The sequence below is a fragment of the Lupinus angustifolius genome, chromosome LG07, assembly GCF_001865875.1.
Source record: "Lupinus angustifolius cultivar Tanjil chromosome LG07, LupAngTanjil_v1.0, whole genome shotgun sequence".
NCBI classification, from domain to species: Eukaryota; Viridiplantae; Streptophyta; class Magnoliopsida; order Fabales; family Fabaceae; genus Lupinus; species Lupinus angustifolius.
The window spans coordinates 1,820,821-1,845,867 of NC_032015.1; the positions used below are offsets into that span (position 1 = coordinate 1,820,821).

The window sequence follows — 25,047 nt, forward strand, 5'->3', positions numbered from 1 at the left end:
ATTTATGCAGATTTATTCATTATAGGTTTGTTTAAGAGTTAAGTTCTAAAGGGTTTTGAAACAGATTTAAAATATATTCGTCAATTTTAATTAAAAAGTACGACTTCTTCAAATCCTCTTTCAAACAGACCTTATAGACTTCTTAAAATGTACCGTAGGGTGCATTTAAAAATCCTTTATTTTTCTAATACTATCAGAAACATGTTTTTGGAAGTGTATCAAATGTGTTGGTGGAAAACACATATTTGTGAGAGAAGTAAGAAATTAAAAGATGTTAAAAAGAAACTACCTTTATTATGTTGTGAAAATTTTATTGAATATTTTTTGAGTTTGGATTATTTGGTGTTTTCTTCTGGTTTCGATTAAAAGATATTGTATGAACAAAGATCTTCTTCATTAATAAAGAGACAAATACTTGATTTTATATGTATTTTCAATGACAAAAATGTCATTACATTATATACAAAAGGACAAAAATGTCTTAGCATGTTATTATTTTCTTTATTTTTTGTAGTATTTGCCTCTCCATTCCTTACTCATATTATGTCGATGACAACACCTTCCAAGAAACAGTAGATGTAGAAAGTGGCGAGGGTGATAGGGGTGGCAATATGGGCTTGGCCAGACGGGCCAGCCCGTTCGGATAGCTATTTTTAGCGGGCCGGGCTGAGGATTTTAGCCCAAAAACCCATATTCAGCCTGTTTTAGTAGCTCGTTTTTTAGACGGACCAAGAAGGGCCGGGCTGGCCCGGTGGGCCATTGTTAAAAAATAAAAAACTAAAGTGTGTGACAATGTACTGTGCGTGGGGCGTGGCAACTGGCAGGCTCTCTTAGCATAAACCACAAACCATTAAACTACTTCTCTCTTAGCATAAACCACAAACCACTTCACACTTGCATTATGCAAAAAGCCACAAACCATTAAACTACAAATCCATTTTCCACTTTCCAGCTCTCTTAGCATATGATCTCAGGCTCTCTTAGCATCCATTTTTCAGTTCACTACTCACTGCTCAGGTTCTATTTTATGTTAAAATTGTTTTGTTTGATCTCCATTTCTTATTCCATTAACATCCATTTTTCAAAGACGTTGATGGTGATAATAATAGAAAAGTGGAGGCATCTTCTTCCAATAGAGCATCTAATATTTAAAAATTGAAATTTATGACTAAGAAGTTTTATTGTGAACTAATAGTCTCAAAGTTTAAGACTATGTTGATTTCTTCTTTAGAATTTACAAGTTTTAAGCTAAGATGTTACGTTGTTATTGTAATATTGTAGATTTATGTTTGTGATTTTTTATTTTAAAAGACATTTATCAAGTTTGTTGATTATTTTTTGTCTAAAAGCTTTAATTATGTACATTTTGGGGGGGAACGGGCCATCCCTGCAAAATATGGGTCGGACTGGCATTTTGAGCCCTTTTAACAATACGGGACGGACCGGGCCAGTCCTTATTTTGGCGGGCCAAAAGCGGGCTGGGCCGGGCCAGCCCACATTGCCACCCCTAGATGGTGATACATATGATTTGACTAAGCCGTGAATAAACTCATACATAAATGTTAATGTTAGTGACATTATAAATTGAGTAGAGATCTACTTACTCCAAAAAATTTAAACTTAATCTTCATCTTAGTCATTAATTCTAGGGACATTTAATGATTTAGATTTACTCAACTTCAAATCATTTAGATTTCCTTAGAATTGATGAATAGATCCTACTAACTCCATTTGGAATTCCATCAATTACTTTTCTATCAAAAAAAAGAATTTAGTTTAGCTAATTATATGGCACTCAAATTAAAGATATTCCATAAAAAGCATCCATATAACCCCAATTATATGATCAATCATAAGCATTTCATATTTTATCTGCAACTATTTTGTTGAGAACATTTTTTTCAACTAAATTAAGTGTAAATTGTTATTCCCCTCCTAGACACAGAAGGGGCTTATTCCAAATTCCAACATACACAAGTTATTTTATTTAATATAGGGTTTATTTCAGAACACTTCCAAATTTGGTTATTAAACCCTCCCAATCAAGAGAATAGACGAATATAAAACATCTTGGTGAAATAGCAAAATGTATACCATGTTTATGTCACTGCAATCAATATAAGCGTAAAATGCAGTGATACACCATCATAAGTAATTAAGTATGAGGGATGTGCCCTGTCACCTATATTGACTTCTTGTGTGCGTAGAAACCTCACTACAAGAAGTACTAATATGCATGGTTTGGTAAAAAAAAAACAGGGATTTCTCGCATCAGTCACACATGATTGAAAGGGAATTATTGAATTTTAGCCAAAACTTAACTAACGAGGTGACATTAAAATTCTGGTAGTTTTCTTCTAAATAGCTGAACTGCCATTACTCTGAGAGATGTCAAGCCAAATAATAAAAAGTTTAATGAAAGCATAAACCCAAATCAGTTATTTCATTCCATATCCATATAACATAATAAAGTAGAGTCTTTTGGAATTGGAAACCATTTCATATCCATTTAAGATTTTATGTTCCATTTGATTTCATAACCATCCAGCTACCATGAACCTTCAGCACCCGCAGTTGGATTCCTGAAAGCAGAGAACTCCCAGTTTGTTTTTAATGAGAATGGTGGAAACAAGGTAGCACCTTCTTCAGTAATTTTAGATATCTGAAAATTCAACACAACAGATTCATAGAGTATGATAAACCAATCATCTATGCAATTGGCAATTCAATTAAAACTATAAGAATATAAAAATGTACGAGGGAAGATGAATCAGATCTAAGTGTGCTATACATGTGATAAAAAGGGTGCAATAAACCCTCCCTGCAACTTAGTACCTTCTACATTCCTAGCCCTACAGCATATAAAATAAGAAGCAATGTGTGTGGTTGGCTGTCATAATGATCACCAAGACTGAACAGAAGGCAAAATCAAAGAAATGATACATTTGCACCTTGAAGAGAAAATATGAACAAACAGGTATATTGAACAATTCCTTGAAACAAGGCCTTTACATCGGGAATTGTCGGGGAAGTAGGAGTCACAAAAACCATCATCTAGTTCTAGGTGTTCTCATCTTCCAGTTAGTTTTGTAAATAATTCATTTTCATTTTTGGCTGGTTAGGAGGTGAAAGCAACTAAGTGGAGGATTAGAAAAGGTGGAGTGATGGGGAATCAAACCTCAAAATCAACATCACACCCTAGTCTTTAAGAATTGGGCCAGTGCCAGTTGAGCTACTTCATTGGCAATGCATTCTTTTTTTATGATCCCATAACTGGGTAATAAGTAAGAGTACCGATCTTACTTGTAACAATTAAATTTAAGATCTTACTTCGGTTCCCCTATGCATCCACTGGAAGGAAACAAACCCAAAACTGATAGCTATATTATTATATCAAATATTCCTTACCCCTCTTTCCTGCCACTATGCACTACGAGCTTGTTCTAGCTAAGATAACACCTTTAATCCTTGAAACTCTATTCTATACTATGATGAGCTAAGCCAGACAGATTAAATTCCACATACCATAATCAATGCTATCTGCCTTCTAAAAACCTTTCAACTTCTTTATCTTTTGTGCCAAGTGAGCATCAGAGGATTTAGAGCAAGGAGGGTCCAATCCCAAGCAAAAAGGGTCACTTAAAGACTTGGTCATTTAGGTACCATGAGATTTAGAGCTTACTAGCCCCCGATACTTAAATTACCTTAAAAGTTATTTGGCCTATGCTAGCAGAAGAAACTGAGAACTATGGAACAAATCCAACCAGAAACCAATCATGGATTCATGATTCAACCCAAATTTCATTGGTAACCCAAAAGTCCAAAACTTGTCAAAGTTTAGGGAAATACCATGACAGATACATAAATTGTGAATTTGATTAGAGATCTAGCAATGCATAACGAGAGGGAGATGGGCATGCAGTGTTGATGGAAATATGCACTTAAAAACTATAGGCTTAGGACTATGTTGAGATTTCACTTTTGTGAAATTTTAATTCAATTTTTATGATGATACTTTAATTCCTTCTGTATGCCACTTTTTCATGTAGACAAAAGTCAGGAGCATACAACATCCATATGGATTATGCACCCTTGCAGCTTTCTTAAGATTTAGCTACACATTTCATTCCTATGCCATTGGAGGGAACATGGTGAAGTAGGAAAAAGGAAAAAGAATAAAACCTGTATCTTGTTGACAGCAGACCTATCACGATACAAAAGCACACGCATGCATTTCTCCAGCAACTTGACGGCATCTTCAAAGGTCAAATTTTCATGCCACTCATCACGGAGAATTGGCCTAGCAAGATGGTTTCCCAGCCCGGTGGCTACATGATTGTCTTCATAATTAATCCCAATCATGTTAACCTGGATAAGATTCACAAGTACAAAAACTAAAAAAACTTGCAAGGTACTACTCATTGTTGAACAAAATATAAAGGCAAGCCAGGGCATACCGTGCCAAGGTACTTTTGTCCATTCTTAACACCACCAAGCACAAGGGAGTTCCATAAAGGGTTGAACTTATTCCGCCTGTTATACATCACTTGAGTCAAATAGTTGTGCACCTCCTTAGGCCCTAGAGAATTTCCATCATCCCACATGTTGTCATAAAGGCTGCAACAGTCAAAACTCAAAATCAAAAGTTACACACAAACATTGAAGTAATAAAAAATGAAATGCAAACCATTCAAGTAAGAAGGTTCTTATGCCTTTCCCTTGCGAGAAATAACTAGGGCTTACATAAGTTCGTCAAGGTAGCGTAGAATCTCCTGGAAATCACTTATTTCCCCACTCGCACCGAGAAGGGAATGCTTCCCAATAGGCTTCAAGCGATCAATGCTCTTGTATCGTAGTGTAGACCCATAGGAACCTATCAGAGAAACCATCATATGTATATAAGACACGGTGAGGTCATTATTTCATTTTATATTTTGTCTAAGGGGTGAAATATACATTTATGTTATTCGACACATGACTATTAATTAAACCTTGCACTTCAAAAGGAACCACAATTTAGTTAGGGTTTGTTTGTGAGTTGGTTCTTTTCTGGAAAGGGAAAGGCTTTGCAAACCATTAAATACACTCGCGGGAGGGTTCTCAAGACTTCTTTTCTCTTCTATAAACCAACTCGCAAATATGTCCTTAGAGAACAATACTCATCTTTAATTTTTAACAAAATAGTTTAAAATTAAAATAAACTATTGAACCACTGAATTACATTCCATCAAATAAACTAAGATTGAGTAAAAGTTGCACAATACAAGTATGAAAAAAAAGAACTCTATGGCTTGGATTTTGCACAGGCAAAAACTAATCACACTGTTATACAATCAATATGCAAAATACACTATCACATTTCACACACAACAAATAAATAAATCTAATATATAATCTACACATGACAAATCAATAAAATATGGAAAATGACGACAAGAATTGGATCTAGATTATGACCTCCCATATCAGCAGCCATGAGAATCCCATCTTTGTATTTGATTGCGACCACAGAGGATCCCGTTACATACGGGTACCTAACAAACAAAACGAATAAAATTAGGTTTAGATCAACGAAAACCAAAAGCTATGAGTTTCTCAGATTCAACACTGCACAGAAAAAAAGGACATACAGAGTTCTTTGTGTTTCAGCTACAGAACCCATTTGAACACAATTGAAGCGATTTGTAAAATGAACAGTGAACTGCAGAGAATAATGGAGTATTAAACGAGGTATAGTGCTCCTTTGAAAGGGAATAAACACTTTCGTTTTTTGCTTTTATGTTTTTCTTTTCTTTTTCCTTTGCCCTTTGTTCAAGAAAACAACATAATAATATAATTAGTTTTCTTTTTTAGGCTTTAAAATAATGAATGGGCTAATCTACACTCTGTAATCTATTCATTGGGCTGCAAGGTTCAGTGCTCAAATTTCAGTGGACCGTCAGGAAAAAAATTATTTATCAAATTCGGTTTGTTTTTAGGAATAATGAATATATTGTAGATTTGAGTATCTATCTATTTAAAATTTTATTATAAGTTTATGCTCATATAGGAATATGTATTTTAATTATTAAATTACTGAATTATTGGTTGAATCGAGATAGTATTATATTAGTATCTTGATCAATTTAATATTAATATTATAATTAATAATTTTGTATCAAATAGTTTATCTTTCAACCTCAATCAATAGTAAAATTCAAAAAATGAGGCGTAAAATCTCATTAGAAAGCTCAAATGTGTTAGTAGCAAAAGTTTATTCAAAAACTAATAAATATAAGTCCATCACACAATTAGTGATCTATACATTGATCACATGAGTTTAAAATTTATTCATGATACTATACCTCTTTATATTATCGTTACATCATTTATTATTAATTTGTATTATTTTTATTTGATAATTAATATATAAATGATGGATTATTTGTTAATAGTGTAAAAAATACTTATATTGTTAGTGTATATATATTAAATATTTATCATAAAGTTTAAAATCTATGTATCAACATTTTAAAGTTTTTTACACTGTCAAAACATTGATTTGTACTACTTTTATTTAAGAGTCGATGATGGTTAACCTGTGAATGGTGGCTACTTTGCTAATAGCGTAAAAACACTTACATTGTCGGTATAATCATATTAAATTCTTAACATAAAGTTTAAAATATATGCACTGACAATATAGTTTTTTATACTGTCAATACATCATCTACCATTAATTTATATGTACCATTAATTTATATTATTTTTATTTTAGAATCAATTATAGTTAACATATGAATAATAAATGATTATATAGAAAACACTTATATTGTGGGTGTTGGTAAATGCAACTAATTCACTTAATTGCAATAGAGACCCACATATGTAGTATTTTGTTATAAATCTTAATCATTTTAATGTTATTTCTTTGGTTTAAACCATTTAATTCTCAAGAATATTATACTTCAATTAAAGCTCTTTTAATCTCTATTTCTTCATGTGCAAAACTTAACCTATGAGAATTAAATTTATTATCATTTGAACCAATAAATATTGATTGTAAACCATCATTGAATTATAGGACAACAATTAATTCACCAATATATATTTCAAAATTTATTTTTCCATTTATAAGACCCAACCCTCCATGTTTAAGGGAGATTAAACTTATTATCAATTGGACCAATATGTAGTGATTTTAAAGCAATTAGAATACATTTTATAACAGCTAATATTGAATAACAGATGAGAAAAATATATATGTATTGATAGTGTATGAGTTTTATACACTGTCATTGTATTACCCACTATTAATATTTAATTATTGTTAACAATTCAAAAAAATAATTCAAATGAATAGTGAATATGAAATACATGTGTATAAATTTTTACACATTACTACATAGATTTTATTCTCATAACGGATTTCATTTAAACTTTTTCTCTCTATTAAACATCCCGTAAGATAATATTATTTGAGTTAGATAAGATTATTATGGAATACAATATTATTTAACACAAATCCATTTGATCCAATACTTTACAAACTCCCATGTTCGATCTATGCAGTAAAAAAATGAACATTTTTATATTTTTTTTTGTTTTAAAAAAAATGGTAAATGACGACAACGTTTGTTCCGTGCACCTTACCCAATAACACACACCGAAACTAAACCCGGACCTGTGTGCCGTAAAAAACCGGATTTGATAATCACCGATAGATCCGAAACATTGTATTAGGAGAAATTACTTATGGTGTTTGGGTCAAAATCAACACGCTTCTCATACCCAAACCACCACCACCATCACAATTCAATCTCGTGCGGAAAGTTCCCTTCACCCAACCCCTAATTCTCACCCTCTCGATCGTTGCTCCACCGTTTCGATTCACTTATTCGGTTGGTCTCATCTAATTTCAGCTCAATTTCCCCGTCGATTGCAACGATCAAATACGGTTTTCAATTCGAATTTGTTTACTTCTATAATTCGATCGATTGATTTATTTGTTTGGCTAGAGATGCTACTGTTAGGACCAAGCTGCTTCCGTGGCTTTGCTTATTGAATATCTCGTTGTGGATTCTGTGCTGAATTATTTGTATTGAGGAATTCGAAATGGATTTGATACCAAGTTGCAAGGTATAGGATTAATTCTTCACTTTTCACTATATATTATGGGTTTAAAAGCTTTTGTATGGTTTATAATGAATGTTCCGATTTGAAATATGGATAAACATTCTTTCATTATCATTTTTACATGGTCTGGTAAAGTAATATGTAAGTGTAGCATGAAGTGTAGTTTACTTTTGTGTTTTTGTTTTATTGTAAAATCTGTTTTGATTGAGTACTAGTATTGCACAAGCGATGCTTTTGCATCCAATTGGTTGAAAATTGTGTTTATTCAATTTTCTTTGTCAAAACATTAATTTGGGACATACCTTAGTTACCTGGAATGTGGTACCAATATGCTGTACGTGGGTTCATTCAGTTTGTCACTTTTTATATTATTATTACATGGTTTGCATGAATTTGGTATGCAATATTTTGGGTAAATTATAGAAGTATGTAACTATGGGACATAGTTTTTAATTTTCTTGTGGGATTGTTAATGTAAGGTGGATAAAAAGTAAAAAACATAGAGGAGCAAGGAAATCTCAAGTTTTAAAAATGATCGTACATGAATAATGAAACAAATTTTCACTGCCAAGATATAGTATGTGCATACATTGTTCATTGGTTGGACATTCTTAATCTTGGTCTAGTTTTATTTACTTATGTATTAACCAAGGTTTTCCGTACAGGTATCTTCTTTTATAGTCTTTTTGACCACTCACTATTCATGATATTGTTTATAGTAATTATGCCAGTATATAAGATGGTTTGTGGACAATCTGATGATCATATACTTTTTTAGCTCATTCCATTATGATACTATAATGGTTTAAATGCAACGTGAATAGTGTGCATATAATTATACTTAAATTTATGTGTTAATTCTGCAAACTGCATGCCATATTTCATTGATATGTTAATCATTGGCCATGACTTCTCTTATAGGAAAAATTGGCATATTTCCGTGTAAAAGAGCTCAAAGATGTGCTCACTCAATTAGGACTTTCAAAGCAGGGAAAGAAGCAGGTGAGAAATAAAACTATTACTGATTCTTCCATTGTTAGGCCTTTTTTATAAACCTGAATGCTAGTATTGACACCCCATAGAACAGTGTTAGTTGCACGATTACTGGTTCTTGTTGTTGATGAAAACAGCTCTTTCTTATTCTTCCTTAATTTGTCAATCTTTCGTTTTCCACTTTCTTTGTTAGGCATCACACGTAGTGATCAATAATGAGTTTGCAACTCTTAATATTGATGGATACAGTCAATTATGATGACTCTTCATGATTGTTGTAACTTTGGGTTGGACTCCATGCATTATTTATTTTTAATCCTTAATTTAACATGCTGTTGTGGAGTTTTAGGATGAAGTAATGATGCCAGTGCTTCTTCTTCTGCAGGATCTTGTTGATCGGATATTGGTCAGTATCACAGATGAACAAGGTAAATTATATACACATTTAGCAATGTACAGACACAGTACTGAACCTTTGGGTCTAATGCTATCTTATAATATATCACCATATTTATATTTTATAATGCTTCTGTTTGGATTGCGATAAAGCCCTATATATTGTAAATTTAGACTATATCTGCATATGGAAATTTTGTATATAATATTATGATGGCAGCTTCTTTGTCGGGCATAGTGTATTTAATCATAACAGCTTCTTTGGAGTATTTAGCTGTCATGAATCTGCATCTAACTTAATTTTTTGATTTTAATATGTGAAGTTGATCCTTTCACCTGTAAACTAAGCAAATTGTTTTTTCCCAGTTTCAAAAATGTGGGCTAAGAAGAATGCTGTCTCAAAAGAACAGGTGGCAAAATTAGTGGATGACACATATAGGTCAGTGTTAGTGAGAACACAGATGCCATTTTCTTCTTCTAGCTCTGGTATGCTTTGGAATTTGGATATATGTAATGACTAATGACCTAAAATACTTAGACGAGTTCACATATATCGTTTGGGACTTTACTTTAGGTTTGGTTTAGGTTGATTATACTGCTTCGTATATGCTGTAATATCTCGTTGCTGCTATTTTCTGTTGACAACTTTTATTTTCATTTTTGCCAGAAAAATGCAGATATCTGGTGGGGCTACTGATCTAGCATCAAAGGGACATGGTGCCTCTGATAGTAGTACTGTAAAAATTAAAGGGGAAATTGAAGATTCCTTTCAATCAGATACAAAAATTCGCTGTCTCTGTGGAAGTACATTGGAAACAGAGCCACTAGTCAAGGTGTAATATCTTATAAGTTCCTCCTACCTTCATGATCTTTAAAAAACTTTGCTTTTGTTCAGAGACATGTTATTTGATGGATAATTAGCCAAATTATGATATCGTGTCCATTTTCTTTGGTGATGACATGTGTTGCTTAAATTTGATGACTTTTTCCTCATGTTATTGCAGTGTGATGGTCCAAGATGCCATGTGTGGCAGCACATTAGTTGTGTTATTATTCCGGAGAAACCTGTAGATGGCATCCCACCAGTTCCTGATCAATTTTATTGTGAACTCTGTCGACTCAGCCGTGCAGACCCGTATGTCATGTTCTAGTCTTATTTTAGATACTAATTGTATATAGGGTGGGCATGGTCTACAATTTTTTTAATGTTTTTTGTGCATAGTGTGGTGCTGAGTATCTTATCATCTTAAATGGTTTTTGTGTGCAATTGCGTCTCTTTCTCTCTCTCTATATATATGTGTGTGTGTGTGTTTATAAAAGAAGAATATATATAGATAGAAGAGAGCAATACAGTAGCAAGAGGATAAGTAATCGACAAGAACTAAAGAAATAAACCAAGCAGAAAATACAAATGTAATTGTGCATATTTAATGGGTTGTTTTGGTTGACATGATTTGCTGGTTGTTTTCAAATTTTCAGCTATGATATCCCATGTTGGTGCAGTGAACTTGGATTAGTTGTGAGATGATATCATGTCGTACTGTTGAACTATTTTAGTTTATATGATCTTTCCTCATTGTGGCCCATACTTAGTTGTGGAGTTGGTAAATTTGTTTCGTATTTATTCTTATATGATAACATTTTTTTAATAAAATCTGATGAAATAGTTCTCCATAGTCTCTGAGTTGTATTTAGATATACTTGTCATGGTGAGTTAGTGAGTCGTGATTCAGTCCATGGCTTTGGTTGTTTTTTCATTTCAAAGGTTTGATTGTTCTGTTGTAGCTGAGCAGTATTGAACAGCTTTTCCCTCATTTTTATATGTTACATGCTCTCAGATTGACTGAGATTTCCTATTCTTTCTAATATATCGTTTCCTTGCCGCTGTTTTCTCTGTTACAGGTTTTGGGTTACAGTAGTGCACCCTTTGTTTCCTGTGAAGTTGACCCCAACTAGTATTCCAACTGATGGGTCAGTAAATGCTGTGGGCTTATTGAAATTAGTCAGTTTGTGTAATACTGACATACTTTAATTTGTTTCATTTCTTTCTTTAACAAAATGAATGTCTTGTTAATGATGTAGAGACGTTTTTCGTTCTGACTTGAAATCTAGCAATTTTTTAGTACAAGGTCCTTTGCTTTAGGATAAGCTTTTGATTGCTTTCTTTAGATGGTTTGAAACAGTTATTTTATGCTATTTACAGGGATCATGGTGTAAGTGTTGTTGCCTGTGCTATTACTATTTTGTTAATGAAAATTTCTTGGGCGTGTTAAATTTGCATTTCCAAGGCTGGATTCCCATAGAAGATGAACCTATTGTATTGAGAAATGATTTTTTTTTCTCATTTTCTTTCCTTTCCCTTTCTTTTATCTCAAATATTTTCATAAATCTATCAGATAGAGCTAACCTGAAAACTTCGATTTTTTATGGGATTTTTTGACGGTGAGGGGGATAGGGGAAATTGTGCAGCTGTCGGGGTTCGAACCAGACACTCACCCTTTATGTCCCGCAGCTCTACCAACTGAGCTGCCTATTGGGGATGTAAACTTCATTTTTCTTCTATAGAGTCAAGAGACATATAATGACCACATGAAACAATTTTTTGTCTATGGTTAAAATCTAATTTTCAATGTGGCTTCCTGTCTTTAATGGCTTAACTACACCCCTGTTTGAATTGTTTAGAACCAACCCAGTGCAGAGTGTGGATAGAACCTTTCAACTTACAAGAGCAGACAAGGACTTGGTATCAAAACAGGAATTTGATGTTCAGGTTGGTCTGGTCTTTAAATGCTAGTAGATTAATGCATAACCTTCTATGCAATGAGTATGTTTATATATTAAAAAATTGACATTATATATAGGCTTGGTGTATGCTTCTGAACGACAAGGTTTCATTTAGGATGCAATGGCCACAGTATACAGACTTGCAGGTCAATGGTATGTTAATATAAGTCATGATCTCCTGACTGACTTGTGGTTTTATGATTTCTGTGCAGTTTAATGTTTTATTTTTTGCAATCAGAAGCTTGTCATTTAATGTAAACCATCAAATATTTGATTGTGACGTATGGCCTTTTTTGTTCTAACATTTAAAATTTATTCTCATCAATTTGACTATGACGATATAGGTGTTCCTGTCCGTGCTATTAACAGACCTGGTTCACAATTGCTTGGGGCAAATGGTCGTGATGATGGTCCAATTGTGAGTTCGTTACCATTTATGTATATGACTTACAAATCCTTATTTTTTTCTGATATGGGCTCAGTTGTTAGCTTTTTTGTGTTGGTTTTATTCAAATTTTTACTGTATCTCTCCTTTGCCAGATCACGCCATATATAAAAGATGGAATCAATAAGATTCACTTAACTGGGTGTGATGCTCGTGTTTTTTGTTTTGGGATCCGTATTGTTAAAAGACGCAGCATGCAGCAGGTACATTGCATCCTTAGCTTGATAAATCTCTATACAAACTATTTTGAATGACTGTTGGTTCCTCTAATCCAACCTTGTGGTATTGGAATAGCGAAGTTTGATGTTAAGTATGTCCTGTTTGAAATCAGTCCCCAGTTCTTGACATTGGTCTTGTTTGATTGACTTATTTGAAATTTTATGAAGATTGGTGTTCTTTTGTTATTATCTCTTTGTCAATAATAATAATGCCTAACAAATAGAAAGTCAGCCCGGGAATCAAAGAACCACATAGCGTAGGGACCAAGGGAGATGTTTTCTACTTTTCTATACTAAATTGGAAAGGATGGCAGCAAAGAGTGTGGGCCTTGTGTTGCTTATCTTCTAAAGTAATTTAAAATGCTATAACTGGATCTGGTTTATGGTTTCAATTGAGTTTTCTGGTTTTAATTTTTTCTGATTTGTTCGACTCTCCTTTCGGCTTTGTTTATTAACTCAGACTGGAAGTTTGTTTGTCATCCGTTGAACTTTGACCAGTCTAGTTTTAGAGCATTGATCACACGTGTGTTGCTTCTTCAAAGTTACTTGTTACTCTGCTGTGAATATTTACGTACAACTCCTATCCTTTCAACAATTTCTTATTTTGTTCTTAAATAATTGGGTCTTTATTATCTAGGTCCTAAACATTATTCCCAAGGAGCCTGACGGTGAGCGTTTTGAAGATGCCCTTGCACGTGTCTGTCGATGCGTTGGAGGTGGAAATGCAGATGACAATGCTGATAGTGACAGTGATTTGGAAGTGGTTTCAGATACTTTTACCATCAACCTTCGTTGTCCAGTAAGGCTTGTATTGGGTTATTTTTGTAGTTCATATAGTGCTACCTTTCTAATCAGGGTTTCTACATTTTGGTGGAATTTATAGATGAGCGGTTCAAGAATGAAGATCGCAGGAAGGTTCAAACCTTGTGTTCACATGGGCTGTTTTGATCTTGAAGTTTTTGTGGAAATGAATCAACGGTCAAGGAAGGTCAGATTTTAATGAATGGTGAATGATTTTTTTATACCCTTCGTGTTAACTTTTTGTCTGAAGAAGAACTTAATTGATTCTGCAGTGGCAATGCCCCATATGTCTAAAAAACTATGCTTTGGAGAATATCATCATTGATCCTTATTTTAATCGAATCACTTCTAAGGTAGTTTTTTATTTTTATTTTAAGTAAACCATTTGCTTCTTTCTAAATGTTGTATTCAATGAACCAGTAATTATTATTTAAATTGGTTTGACGGTACAGATGATACATTGTGGTGAAGAGGTTACAGAGGTTGAGGTGAAGCCTGATAGCTCTTGGCGTGTGAAGACAAAGAGTGAAAGTGAACGCCTAGAGATAGGGAATCTTGCACAATGGCACTCTCCTGATGGATCCCTCTGTATTTCCAATGATAGAGAAAAAAAATTGGAAACATTGAAGCAGGTAAAACAAGAAGGTGTTTCAGGCTCTCCTACTGGTTTAAAAATTGGCATAAGGAAGAATCGCAATGGAGTTTGGGAAGTCAGCAAACCTGAGGACACTAACACTTCTTCTGGCAATAGATTGAAAGGGGTCTTTGGAAATCATGAACAAGTTGTTATTCCAATGAGCAGCAGTGCCACTGGAAGTGGTCGGGATGGTGATGATCCTAGCGTAAATCAGGGTGGTGGTGGGCATATTGATTATTCTACTACCAATGGGCTTGAGTTGGATTCTCTGTGTCTCAATAATGCTGCTTTGACATATGGATATACTGCGCATAATATTTCTGCTCAAGCGGTTGCTGCTGAAGTTATTATTCTGAGTGATTCGGATGAAGACAATGACGTGCTGATATCTCCCACAATTGCATATAAGAACAACCAAACTTGTGCTACAGGAGATAGTTACTCGGTGCCACCACCTGGAATTGTTGATTCGTACACTGAAGATCACAGTCTTGGTGGAAATTCATGCCTGGGACTTTTTCCTAACGAAGATGATTTTGTGATGCATTCCTCTCTGTGGTCATTGCCGTCCGGAACACAGGCTGATCCTGAATTCCAATTCTTTGGTTCTAATGCAGATGTATCAGATGCTTTGGTCCATTTGCAGCATGGTCCTATTAATTGCTCTTCATCATTGAATGGCTATTCATTGGCTCCGGATACTGCTCTGGGATCTAGTACTCTCATACCAGATTCCTCTGCTTGTCGGTCTGATGCTGATTTAAATGGTGGTTTGGTTGACAATCCATTGGCATTTGCTGGAGATGATCCCTCACTTCAGATTTTTCTCCCCACCAGACCAGCAGAATCATCAGTTCAGCATGGATCAAGAGATCAGACAAATGTGACTAATGGTATCTGCACTGAGGATTGGATATCTCTTAGTCTTGGAGGTGGTGCTTCTGGCAGTAATGGCAATGCTTCCACTCAAAATGGATTTAATTCTGGCCTTCAAGTCCCAACCAGAGGAGCTGCCACAAATAATATGGCTGATACTGGTCTGTTGCTTTCTGACTCTAAATCTCAAGTGTTAATTTATTTAGTTTTTTGGGTGAAAGTTGCTTTTACTGGCAACTCCTATTACATGCAATGGTGCATATTTTAAAGGAAGAAAGATTAATAAAAGTTATATTTAATGAAGAAAGGAAACTGACCCTATTCTTCGGATTTAAAAAAGTTAATAACAGATTTTTATAAAACAGTGTGTATTTTAAATTAGAAGTTTATTAAGTATCTTCATTAAGATATACATATAAATATATATCATTTTAATAAGATAAAAAATGCATAACATAACATTTTATGAAGAAATCTATAATTTGTATTTTACTTGTAATTTTAGCTAGGGTAGTTTATTTCTCAGTGTTCATTGATTTCAAATTTCACTGCTCTGTCTTCATCATGAAACATGCTCCCCTATCATGAAATTGCACGATTTGAACCACTAGATCAAAATGAAAGCAATGGTGAGAGGTATGGGGTTTACAAAAGTAAACAAACTATAAGAATTAACAAATTCCTATAATCTGGTGAAGTCAGTATTCTCCACATTTTAACTGGACACAGCAACAAAAAGCTTTTTATTTATTTAAAATAGAAAACATGGTAAAGGAATTATCAAAAACTAAATATATATAATTATTGGTTTATTTTCCAAGAAACCTTCACAGTCCCCCCCCTTTTCAAGTGGACAAAGTAACCATTAGCTGTTTTTATACAATAGAAAACAAATTATAGGAATTAATTTTTAAAATAATATAATATATATTGTTTTGTGGGCGAGCTTGGCGCAATGGTAAGGTTATTGCTTAGTGATCATGATGTAAGTTCCCTCTCTTCACTTGCGAGGGGTAAGGCTGCGTACATCTACCCTCAGGCCCCACTAAGTGGGAGTCTCGTGCATTGAGCCATCCATATAATATATTGTTTTCTTTTCCAAGAAACCTTCAGTGCCCCCTGCTGTCTCTATGCCGTTCTCTCATCTGTAAATGAGCATATTTTAGGCCTTTTCAGATGGAAAGAAGTCTTGATTCTTTCAAATTGTGATTTCTTAGTACATTTCTAAGCTTCATATCAAGTTTATTTTAGAGAGGCTATGAAGGAGGATTGAAAGTCATTTTCTTTGCATCAAGTACCGCAATACCTTATACGGTTGGAGACTCGTCAAAATGCTCTGCCTAGTTTGTGTTGAATTGTTAATCTTCAGTATCATATCCTTGTGTTAAAAAAGAGAAAAGTTGGGTTTTCTCGAAATCTTTATTCACAAGGTGACTCAAAAGCCCATGATTTGTTTGCTCATACATTTTGCATCTCTTCCCGATCAGATAATTACATTTTGACTTCTGAATCAGTGACCATCATTGCAGATACACATTTTTCTTTAATTTCTTGACTGATTAGTCCTCCTTATGCAGCAGCTTCTTTGCTTCTTGGAATGAATGATGATAGATCCGACAAGACAAGTAGACCAAGATCAGATAACCCTTTCTCATTTCCTCGCCAAAAACGTTCCGTGAGACCCCGCTTGTATCTTTCCATTGATTCAGAATCAGAGTAAAGGTGTCAGTCCTTTTGTCACGAGAACTTAGGGTACTTTATATTTAGAATTTGAAGGAAGTTGAGAGGCATTTTTGGTCCTCATGAAATGGCCGTTTGATGTGGTCTGAGGCATCACTGGTGGAACAGAGCTACAAATTTGCGGAATTACTTGCACACACCCTACTGGCAAAGATGGCTATAAAGATTTTTAATTCTTTATGCTTGATATTTTAGTTTGTCCGGATGACAGATTTAACAGGTCAGGCTCAAAGTTATTATTCCCTTTAGTTTCCAACCAGGATCTGCTGGGGTTATAGTGTCGGCTCATATGGTATAGTTGTTCATTCGAATCTGGTAGTTTAAACATTTTTATTTGGTAGGGGAGTTCCCTTTACCTTAAGATTTTTATATCTGACATTTTTGTCTCTGATGAGAGCATATAACCTGTAAATGTTCAGACATCAGATTCAATAGTGATACCAAAAATTGTTTTTCTCAATCTAATGGGTAATATTACCAGAACATCTTGTGCTTGCTTTCACCATCCCGGCTTATTATTTGCCCAGGTAGAAGCTCGATTTTATATTCTGGTGGTATATATTTAGGCACTAAAGATGCCTCCTGGATTGTGCTTCCAGATGAAGATCAATATTTCCCGTCAGCCAAATAATTTCTTTTTTGCAGTTAATGGGCCCTTCAATATAAGGGTTGTATAGATGCATGGATGCTGATAAAATGTAGGTAGGCATGCTGTGTAAGCCTCAATCCTAAAAGGAATGACAAGATGCTTGTGAAGATGGTAGTCGAAGCAGCATTGTCTGGTTAGAGGCACTACCATTATTTATTTATTTATTTATGGAATATTCTCTGTCCATTATTTTAATTTGGTACTACTATAAAATAATAATAATAATGTTAATTTAGTCATTTTTTAAATATTGAAAACTGTCACAACCTTGAGGTTTCACACAATTGTGGATATTTGCAATTGATACAGCTAAAATTGTGGTCTTAATATGGTTTTGGCAACTTTCAGAAGTCGAAAACCTTGATTAGGATATACAAGATTCAAGATTCTTTTTTGGTTATTGAAAATTTGGATATACATCAAAACTTGAATGTTTTTGGTTAATCCTATATTTTTCTCTCTTATCTCCATCCTTTTCATCTTCACCACATCTCTATATTATCTTCATGATTATAATGCTGAAATCTCAATGGCAAATAAATATTTTGATCAATAGAAAGGGACCCTTTTTATAATTTTGTATTTTTTAGTAAAATCTATGCAGAAGAATGAATTGATGAACATTAAAAAAAGATAAAATTAAAAAGGGGTTAAAAGAGTTGTTGGATTATGGGGAAAGATTGTCATATCGACCACATGGTAGCATCTTGCGTGTGGCACCAGGATTCACTTACTAAGTCTTTTAAAGTTATTCCTCATTCTAGCCATCAATTCTATGATTATTTAATGATTTATCCCCATATTACAAATTAAATAAAGAATAAAAATATGGAGATTTTGAATGTCAGATTTAAAAACATCAATAATAGTGACTACGGAGATACAAGTAAATATTTTTGTTAATTGTCCTCATAAATTAACCAAATTTGAAACCTAAAGACCACTAATTCTGTAACTGATTTCTTGCACTGTCTAAAGTTAAATTTGGAAGCTCTTGACCAAAAGATTAAAGAGGAGTATATTTTTGGCAGTAATATATTGGATAAACAGTTCCAATTTGGCAAAAATATACTTTAAGCGGAGCATTATAAAGACCTCTAGAAATGATACTAGACAAATTAGCTGGGTCTAACATAATGCTAATGAACCCTCAAACAAGTAGAGTTCAGCTTCAACAAGTTCACTCAAATTGTTGCGCAAGTGTAGAATGTAATTGATGAAGCAAACCATCTTCATTGAGATTTAATGCCTGGTGCCACTCTTGTGTCTCATCCATTGCTGGCAAGGTAGCAGGGGTTCCAGTAGATGGGGTATCATCCATTGCCCACTTGACTGATTGTTATCGAAACACCACTAATGAGCATCATCTATGAACATCCATCGACACTATAGAACTTGAACCACAGTATTGGAGCACAAACTTCAACATTTGTAAATGAGGAAAAGACCAACATATATTGCCATGAAGATGAGAGCCAATATAGATTGTAGCATCTTGGAAATCCAATCTAAAAGTTGAAAATAAATTGATTATAATAGCTAGAGCTGTTAAAAACAAATCACCCAAACAAATACAAAAAAATAATAATAATGAAGGAAATTGAGAACTTACAAGCAGTGAGAGGGGAAGCATTAATCAGGTAATAATTTCACATGACTTTCTTTTACTATCTCTCAAACATGTCTAAATCACACTTAAAACGTGACAACTGACAAACAACACAAGTAAGTTTTCTTCCATCTTTATCCATTGTACATTCATTAATCTTATCTTATTCATATATTTTAGTATATCTTTTCCCAACATCCAAAGAAATTTTATTCTCTTGTTACATATTTTACCTAACATTACTTTGTCTGTATTACAGTCGTGTGATACATAAACACTACTCTGACATTGCACCAAGCATTTAAATAGGTTTATATTTCCGTCAATTTCCCATTAATCTAAAATACTTAAATTTAGAAATTTAGTAACATGTCATACTCATCCAATTTTTAGTTCTCAAGTTTAGGTACGTTAACTATATCCACTTTAATATGCATATTATGATTTATGCAAATGTAATAGACACGTGCATGTAGTGGATGAACCTGCATATTAAAGTCAATAAATATAATAAATTCTGTTCCGTGATAAAAACAAATCTCATGCTGTCCAAAGATGAACATCGTGACCAACATACATACCTTGTCGTAGCGAGTTCCATCCATCCTTATCTCAACTCTCAATAAACTAATATATCTTTGTAATAATATTAAATAAAGATTATCTTCAGTTTGATACCATACCAGTTAATAAGATAATAATATTAATAATATAAGATCATCATATTCATCATCCTATTCATATCTGTTTTTTCCACTTTTCATTAGTACCATGTTGCATAGGATCAACGCCTCAAGGTCTCTTTTTGCTACGGTTTTCAGAACCAAAACTCACTTTCATGCTGCTGCTGCTTTCTCAACTTCCTTGCTATTCGATGATACTCAGATACAGGTGCCACCAACATGCTAATCTTTTTATTTCCTAACTATGATTGAGTGTTGTATACTAGCTTCTTCAATGGTGGACCCTGTAATGCTTTTAATGATCTAAAGGTTATATTTAATGATACAGTTCAAAGAAAGTGTTTCTCAGTTTGCAATGGAAAACATTTCCCCTCATGCTTCAAAAATAGACCACACAAATTATTTTCCTAAGGTTTGTATGTATTTTTATTATGTTCATGAGCATAGCTTAGTGTACTGGACATTCTGATAATGTTTCTATATAATTTTAGGAGATTAACCTATGGAAAAGCATGGGAGAATTTAATCTCCATGGGATTACTGCACCAGGTAGTCTCTTTCCCTTCACTGACTTTGCTTTTTGAGATCTCAAAAGACGGTTTTTTTAGATTTTTAACCTTTTGATTTATCTGCAATAGTGACTTCCATTTGGCAGATTTTATTTTCTCTGTATACTATGAGATTGTTCTTATTTTGGGTGTTCTGAACTTCAGATTAGTATACTCAGCATCTTTATTAAGATCTGCACTATGAACATTTACTGTAAGCCAACAAACTTTTCCAATGCTATTTCTGCTATGCAGAGGAATATGGAGGGCTTGGTCTAGGGTACTTGTATCACTGTATAGCGATGGAAGAAATTAGCCGTGCTTCGGGATCTGTTGGTCTTTCCTACGGTGCTCATTCTAACCTGTGTATCAATCAGCTGGTAATTGAAGGGAACCTATGTCTCTTTATAATTGTGTATGTGTTTGGTAATCTTCTGATGAGTCTTTAGGACCGTCCCTTCTGTTTTATTTAGGTGAGGAATGGAAGCCCTGCTCAGAAAGAGAAATATTTGCCAAAGGTTCTAGTTCCGCCTATTTTGATCTTGTTAATTATCAGTTAATATATTCTGCCTTGCCCTATTGCCAACTTAATTTGCCAAAACTGCTCATATTTGGTCTTTGATTTCCATCCATTTCTTGTGCTCAAAAGTAGCCCTGCTCAATTTTTCTGTCTACTATCTGTTTATTTATAGGCTAACCTTTTTTGTTTTCGTTCAATCTTGAAGCTTATCTCCGGGGATCATGTGGGAGCTTTGGCAATGAGTGAGCCCAACTGTAAGATATGTGTAACTCAACGGTTGTATCTTACTTTTTTTAGATATTTCAAGGACTTGTAGAGTGAATCGGCATTTTCTTGCAGCTGGTTCTGATGTTGTCAGCATGAAATGCAAGGGTGATCGTGTAGATGGGGGCTATGTACTTAATGGGAACAAGATGTGGTGCACTAATGGACCAGTTGCTCAAACATTAGTATGTCTTTAAACTTCATCGCATTTTCCCATGCTCATTGCATTCACTGTGTTAACATTTGGTTTGCATTCAGAAAGTGGAAGGGAAATGTTTCCTCAACTGGTACTTTCATCGAACTATCTGTTCATCTAAAAACATATCATTGTCATGATCCGTGGACCTGATTGCTAAATAAAAAACAAAATGATCAAGATCTCATAAAACTTTTACAACATGAGCAGGTGAAAAAGTTTAAAAAAAAGTGTTTAGCATACTATCATACTGCTGGGTCCCAAGTAAACTATCTATTTAAATATTTAATGTGGATCACATATTTCATTGCACACATTTAGCTTCTGATATCCAGCACAGATAAGAGGACCACTCTTTGCATTTGTTGGCAAATTTCTTTACCTATGGCTTATATGGGGAAGCTGAATGCCCATTTAGCATGATACTAAATCAACTAATCTAGACATGTGCTGCGAATTCATGTTATATATTTGATTGTGTTGAATTGAATCAAGTTGTCTATATTGAATCAGGTTGTCTATGCAAAAACAAACATAACAGCTGGGTCAAAAGGAATCACCGCATTCATCATTGAGAAGGGAATGCCTGGGTACATTACACTGAACCTTGACAACAAGTTATATTGTCTTGAGTTGACAACAACCTCTGTACTTCAACTTAGATAATCCTTAAGCGATACTTTGATCACATAGAGGGTGAGCTTGACGCAACAATAAGATTGTTACTTAATGATCATGAAGTCATAGATTCAAATCTTAGAAACAACCTGTCCGTTTGCGGGGGCAAGGCTGCATACATCTACCCTCCCCAAACCCCATTGGGCCGCCATGAATCCTCTATGTTTCAACTGTACCTTACTTGATGCTCAAACAACTGGATATTAAACTGTACTTTAAACCAAATTTCTCGCACATGTTTTCAACTCTAGACTCATGTCGTGGAACTTATCAGGTGCCATAGCAGGAATGCTAGATAATTTTAGAAAAAATGAAAGCCTGCTTACTGGCACATTAGTTCAAATTTCATTCCTTAGTCTATAGCTTTCAAAAATCCTTCTCTGAAAAGAAAACTTAGTACATGGTTGAAAAGGTTGGGATCTCTTTTAAATGATAACTCATTTGAGTATAGTGAAAAAATTACATATTAAGGTTGAGAGTCTGACATTTATTTCTTTTGGCTACAGCTTCAGTACTGCCCAGAAATTAGATAAACTCGGGATGCGAGGAAGTGATACGTATGTATGGATATTTAATGAGAAGTTTTATATATTTAATCCATAATACCATATCCAACAACTTCCGCCTTTTTACTGATAATATGGGATTGTGTTCTGTGGCAGATGTGAGCTTGTCTTTGAAAATTGCTTTGTTCCAGAAGAAAATGTTCTTGGGAAAGAAGGGAAAGGTCTTGCCAATTTCTTCTGTAGTCTTTATTAATTTTAAAGCAGATTATCTTTGCTATTTGGTTTAGTCCACTCTCCAAAAGTTTGTTGTAAGACAGTGGTTATTCTTATATGCTCCTGTTGGTAGATCTTATCACCCTTTCTCCCTGTCTCTTTTTTACTAACAATGTAAGATCATTTAAAGAAATCAGAAAAGGTCATAGTTATATTCTTATCCTTATTAGATATGAACCAGAGTTTTGTTTCTAGTGGGCTATTAATTTTCTGTTGCTAATTACATTGTAAATGCTGATAAAAAACCATTTCTGTTAACTGTCTTACATCCAAGTGTCAATAATAGTTCGGTGATACCGCTATTTTCTTTTCCTTCAGGAGTCTATGTCATGATGTCTGGGTTGGATCTGGAGAGGCTTGTTTTGGCAGCTGGTCCCCTGGGTATAATGCAGGCATGTCTTGATGTCTCCCTTCCTTATGTTCGACAAAGAGAGCAGTTTGGTCGTCCTATTGGAGAGTTCCAGTTTATACAGGTTCATATTAAAGACAACATAATATTTTTCCCTAAGTTATCCTGCACTTGTGTTGTAAGTGAATCTTAGCCATAAAACTTTGGTTACAGGGGAAGATTGCTGACATGTATACTTCTTTACAGTCCTCAAGGTAGAAAATTTTAATGTCATGCTACTCTTCTGTTTTTGAAATAAGTTTGCATGGCAGTAGGTAACATTCTTCATTTCAGGGCTTATGTGTATTCTGTAGCTCGGGACTGTGACAATGGAAAAGTTGACCCAAAGGTGCCTCCACATATCTTTATCTTTTTGTTACTGTAGCATTGTTAATTTTTTCCTTGAAAATGTAAGCTTCATCATTGGGTTCTTTAAATGGATTGTTGTCTATTTTCTATTTACGAAATTCCTTCCATAAGGATTCACCTTTTCTTTTGTTTTTCATTTTTTGTGTTTTTTCTTTACCCTGTTTACATTCTGTTTTGAGTCCATCTTTGCATAGTATAACATATGACTTCAGTGGCATCTGTGAAACATAATATTATGCTGCTGTCATACGATATATCAAGTATTAAATTGCCATTCTTGAAATGTTTGCATATTTTTTTCCGTTTGTTTTTACTCAAGCTTAAACTTTAGATAACATGTTGGTTCACTATACTTCTGCGGATGCTAATTTTAATCTAGTCCTCAATGCAACAAACTTCTACAATTTTTCTTCTTTTCATGCTCTCTTGCCTGCTAATTTCAGGATTGTGCTGGAGCAATCCTTTGTGCCGCAGAAAGAGCAACACAAGTTGCTTTGCAGGTAAATAAGTTGTTTGCATCTATTGTTATAGAGCCAAGGACGGATCCGAAGGGGGGCAAACCGCGGTGCTTCCCACTTCATATATGTGTGTGGACCCTCCCCTGTGCTTCCTTGATCTGTCACTGTCATTGGCTATATCTGTTTGTGGCTATTTTATTATCATATTAGTGTTCTTATCTTCCTGCACCTTAAAATTTGCAGGCCATACAATGTTTAGGTGGGAATGGTTATGTGAATGAATATCCAACTGGTCGTCTCTTGAGAGATGCCAAACTCTACGAGATTGGTGCAGGAACTAGTGAGATCAGAAGATTGATTATAGGACGTGAGCTCTTCAAGGAACAATGACATGCAACCCTACTTTGGTATTCATTTGGTTGGTTCTGAAACCCCATGGAAATTCCTTCCCAGATGTATGTGAAAGTAATATTCATTCATCATAAGATAATTATAGTCATAGAGTTGATCATTAATGCAAAGAACGAAAGCTTCCATATCATATTATGTTGTCCATTCCTCAGAAACAGATGCTGGGAACAAAGGTTTTCAAGCCCAACACTAATAACAGAATATATGGTCATCCTCTTTTAAACTTTTTGTGGGTGAGTTTCATTATAAAACTTTATACCATGGTGTAACCACCAACTTCTTTAGTCAAATGCCCCCTAATTAATAACATGACATTGATGACAATCTCAATTATTTTATTAGAGTGCATTTGTCATAATTTTACCAAACAATATTTTGCATGTTCTCTATCAGTCGTTTCCGAAACTGTAAACTATGTCACAGCACCACCAGATTTGTAATTATACTATTTCTATTACACCACCATAACAGGAAATTTGGAAACTGTCAC

The 25,047-nt window shown here is 34.3% G+C and overlaps 3 protein-coding genes and 1 long non-coding RNA gene across 8 annotated transcripts; 2 read left to right on the forward strand and 2 right to left on the reverse strand.

Annotated features, from left to right (window-relative positions):
- On the reverse strand, positions 2,351 to 5,825 carry LOC109351636 (proteasome subunit beta type-4-like). Of its 2 annotated transcripts, XM_019593167.1 has the most exons (7): positions 5,727 to 5,825; positions 5,631 to 5,690; positions 5,458 to 5,534; positions 4,744 to 4,873; positions 4,458 to 4,617; positions 4,183 to 4,368; positions 2,351 to 2,662 (listed from the first exon to the last, which is right to left on the reverse strand). In XM_019593167.1, the coding sequence occupies exons 2-7, from the start codon at positions 5,660 to 5,662 to the stop codon at positions 2,549 to 2,551; spliced, it is 699 nt and encodes a 232-aa protein (XP_019448712.1). In that variant the 5' UTR covers positions 5,663 to 5,690; positions 5,727 to 5,825; the 3' UTR covers positions 2,351 to 2,548. The 2 variants fall into 2 exon arrangements, with proteins under 2 accessions (XP_019448712.1, XP_019448711.1); XM_019593166.1 differs by having other exon boundaries at positions 5,631 to 5,797.
- Positions 7,635 to 17,505, forward strand: LOC109351639 (E3 SUMO-protein ligase SIZ1-like). Of its 4 annotated transcripts, none has more exons than XR_002108252.1 (17): positions 7,636 to 8,118; positions 9,037 to 9,117; positions 9,494 to 9,536; positions 9,871 to 9,943; positions 10,172 to 10,337; positions 10,509 to 10,639; positions 11,407 to 11,475; positions 12,187 to 12,274; positions 12,366 to 12,441; positions 12,633 to 12,706; positions 12,829 to 12,936; positions 13,589 to 13,750; positions 13,835 to 13,939; positions 14,025 to 14,105; positions 14,205 to 15,426; positions 16,843 to 17,288; positions 17,325 to 17,505. XR_002108252.1 is itself a non-coding variant. In XM_019593172.1 (17 exons), the coding sequence occupies exons 2-17, from the start codon at positions 8,095 to 8,097 to the stop codon at positions 16,983 to 16,985; spliced, it is 2,646 nt and encodes an 881-aa protein (XP_019448717.1). In that variant the 5' UTR covers positions 7,636 to 7,880; positions 7,998 to 8,094; the 3' UTR covers positions 16,986 to 17,505. The 4 variants fall into 4 exon arrangements, 3 of the variants coding, with proteins under 3 accessions (XP_019448718.1, XP_019448717.1, XP_019448715.1); XM_019593172.1 differs by having other exon boundaries at positions 7,636 to 7,880; positions 7,998 to 8,118; positions 16,843 to 17,505; XM_019593173.1 differs by having other exon boundaries at positions 7,635 to 8,118; positions 16,846 to 17,505.
- LOC109351641 lies at positions 11,678 to 12,102 on the reverse strand. Its single transcript, XR_002108253.1, has 2 exons — positions 12,001 to 12,102; positions 11,678 to 11,911 (listed from the first exon to the last, which is right to left on the reverse strand). It is a non-coding gene; the product is annotated as an uncharacterized LOC109351641 (long non-coding RNA).
- On the forward strand, positions 19,933 to 24,841 carry LOC109351640 (isovaleryl-CoA dehydrogenase, mitochondrial-like). Its single transcript, XM_019593174.1, has 15 exons — positions 19,933 to 20,154; positions 20,275 to 20,358; positions 20,438 to 20,495; positions 20,750 to 20,874; positions 20,968 to 21,012; positions 21,220 to 21,268; positions 21,354 to 21,463; positions 21,988 to 22,064; positions 22,659 to 22,709; positions 22,815 to 22,879; positions 23,250 to 23,404; positions 23,494 to 23,534; positions 23,614 to 23,668; positions 24,132 to 24,188; positions 24,390 to 24,841. The coding sequence occupies exons 1-15, from the start codon at positions 20,035 to 20,037 to the stop codon at positions 24,534 to 24,536; spliced, it is 1,239 nt and encodes a 412-aa protein (XP_019448719.1). The 5' UTR covers positions 19,933 to 20,034; the 3' UTR covers positions 24,537 to 24,841.

Excerpts from the sequence above, each read along its gene's own strand:
- LOC109351640 (XM_019593174.1), top strand. The coding sequence starts at position 20,035 with ATGTTGCATAGGATCAACGCCTCAAGGTCTCTTTTTGCTACGGTTTTC. Across the intron at positions 20,875-20,967 it reads ACCTGTGTATCAATCAGCTG|GTGAGGAATGGAAGCCCTGC; the intron begins GTAATTGAAGGG and ends TGTTTTATTTAG. Across the intron at positions 23,669-24,131 it reads ATGGAAAAGTTGACCCAAAG|GATTGTGCTGGAGCAATCCT; the intron begins GTGCCTCCACAT and ends TGCTAATTTCAG.
- LOC109351636 (XM_019593167.1), bottom strand. The coding sequence starts at position 5,662 with ATGGGTTCTGTAGCTGAAACACAAAGAACTCT. Across the intron at positions 4,874-5,457 it reads CATGGCTGCTGATATGGGAG|GTTCCTATGGGTCTACACTA; the intron begins GTCATAATCTAG and ends TTTCTCTGATAG. Across the intron at positions 4,618-4,743 it reads CGCTACCTTGACGAACTTAT|CCTTTATGACAACATGTGGG; the intron begins GTAAGCCCTAGT and ends TGACTGTTGCAG.
- LOC109351639 (XM_019593170.1), top strand. The coding sequence starts at position 8,095 with ATGGATTTGATACCAAGTTGCAAG. Across the intron at positions 12,275-12,365 it reads AACAGGAATTTGATGTTCAG|GCTTGGTGTATGCTTCTGAA; the intron begins GTTGGTCTGGTC and ends CATTATATATAG. Across the intron at positions 12,707-12,828 it reads GTCGTGATGATGGTCCAATT|ATCACGCCATATATAAAAGA; the intron begins GTGAGTTCGTTA and ends CTCCTTTGCCAG.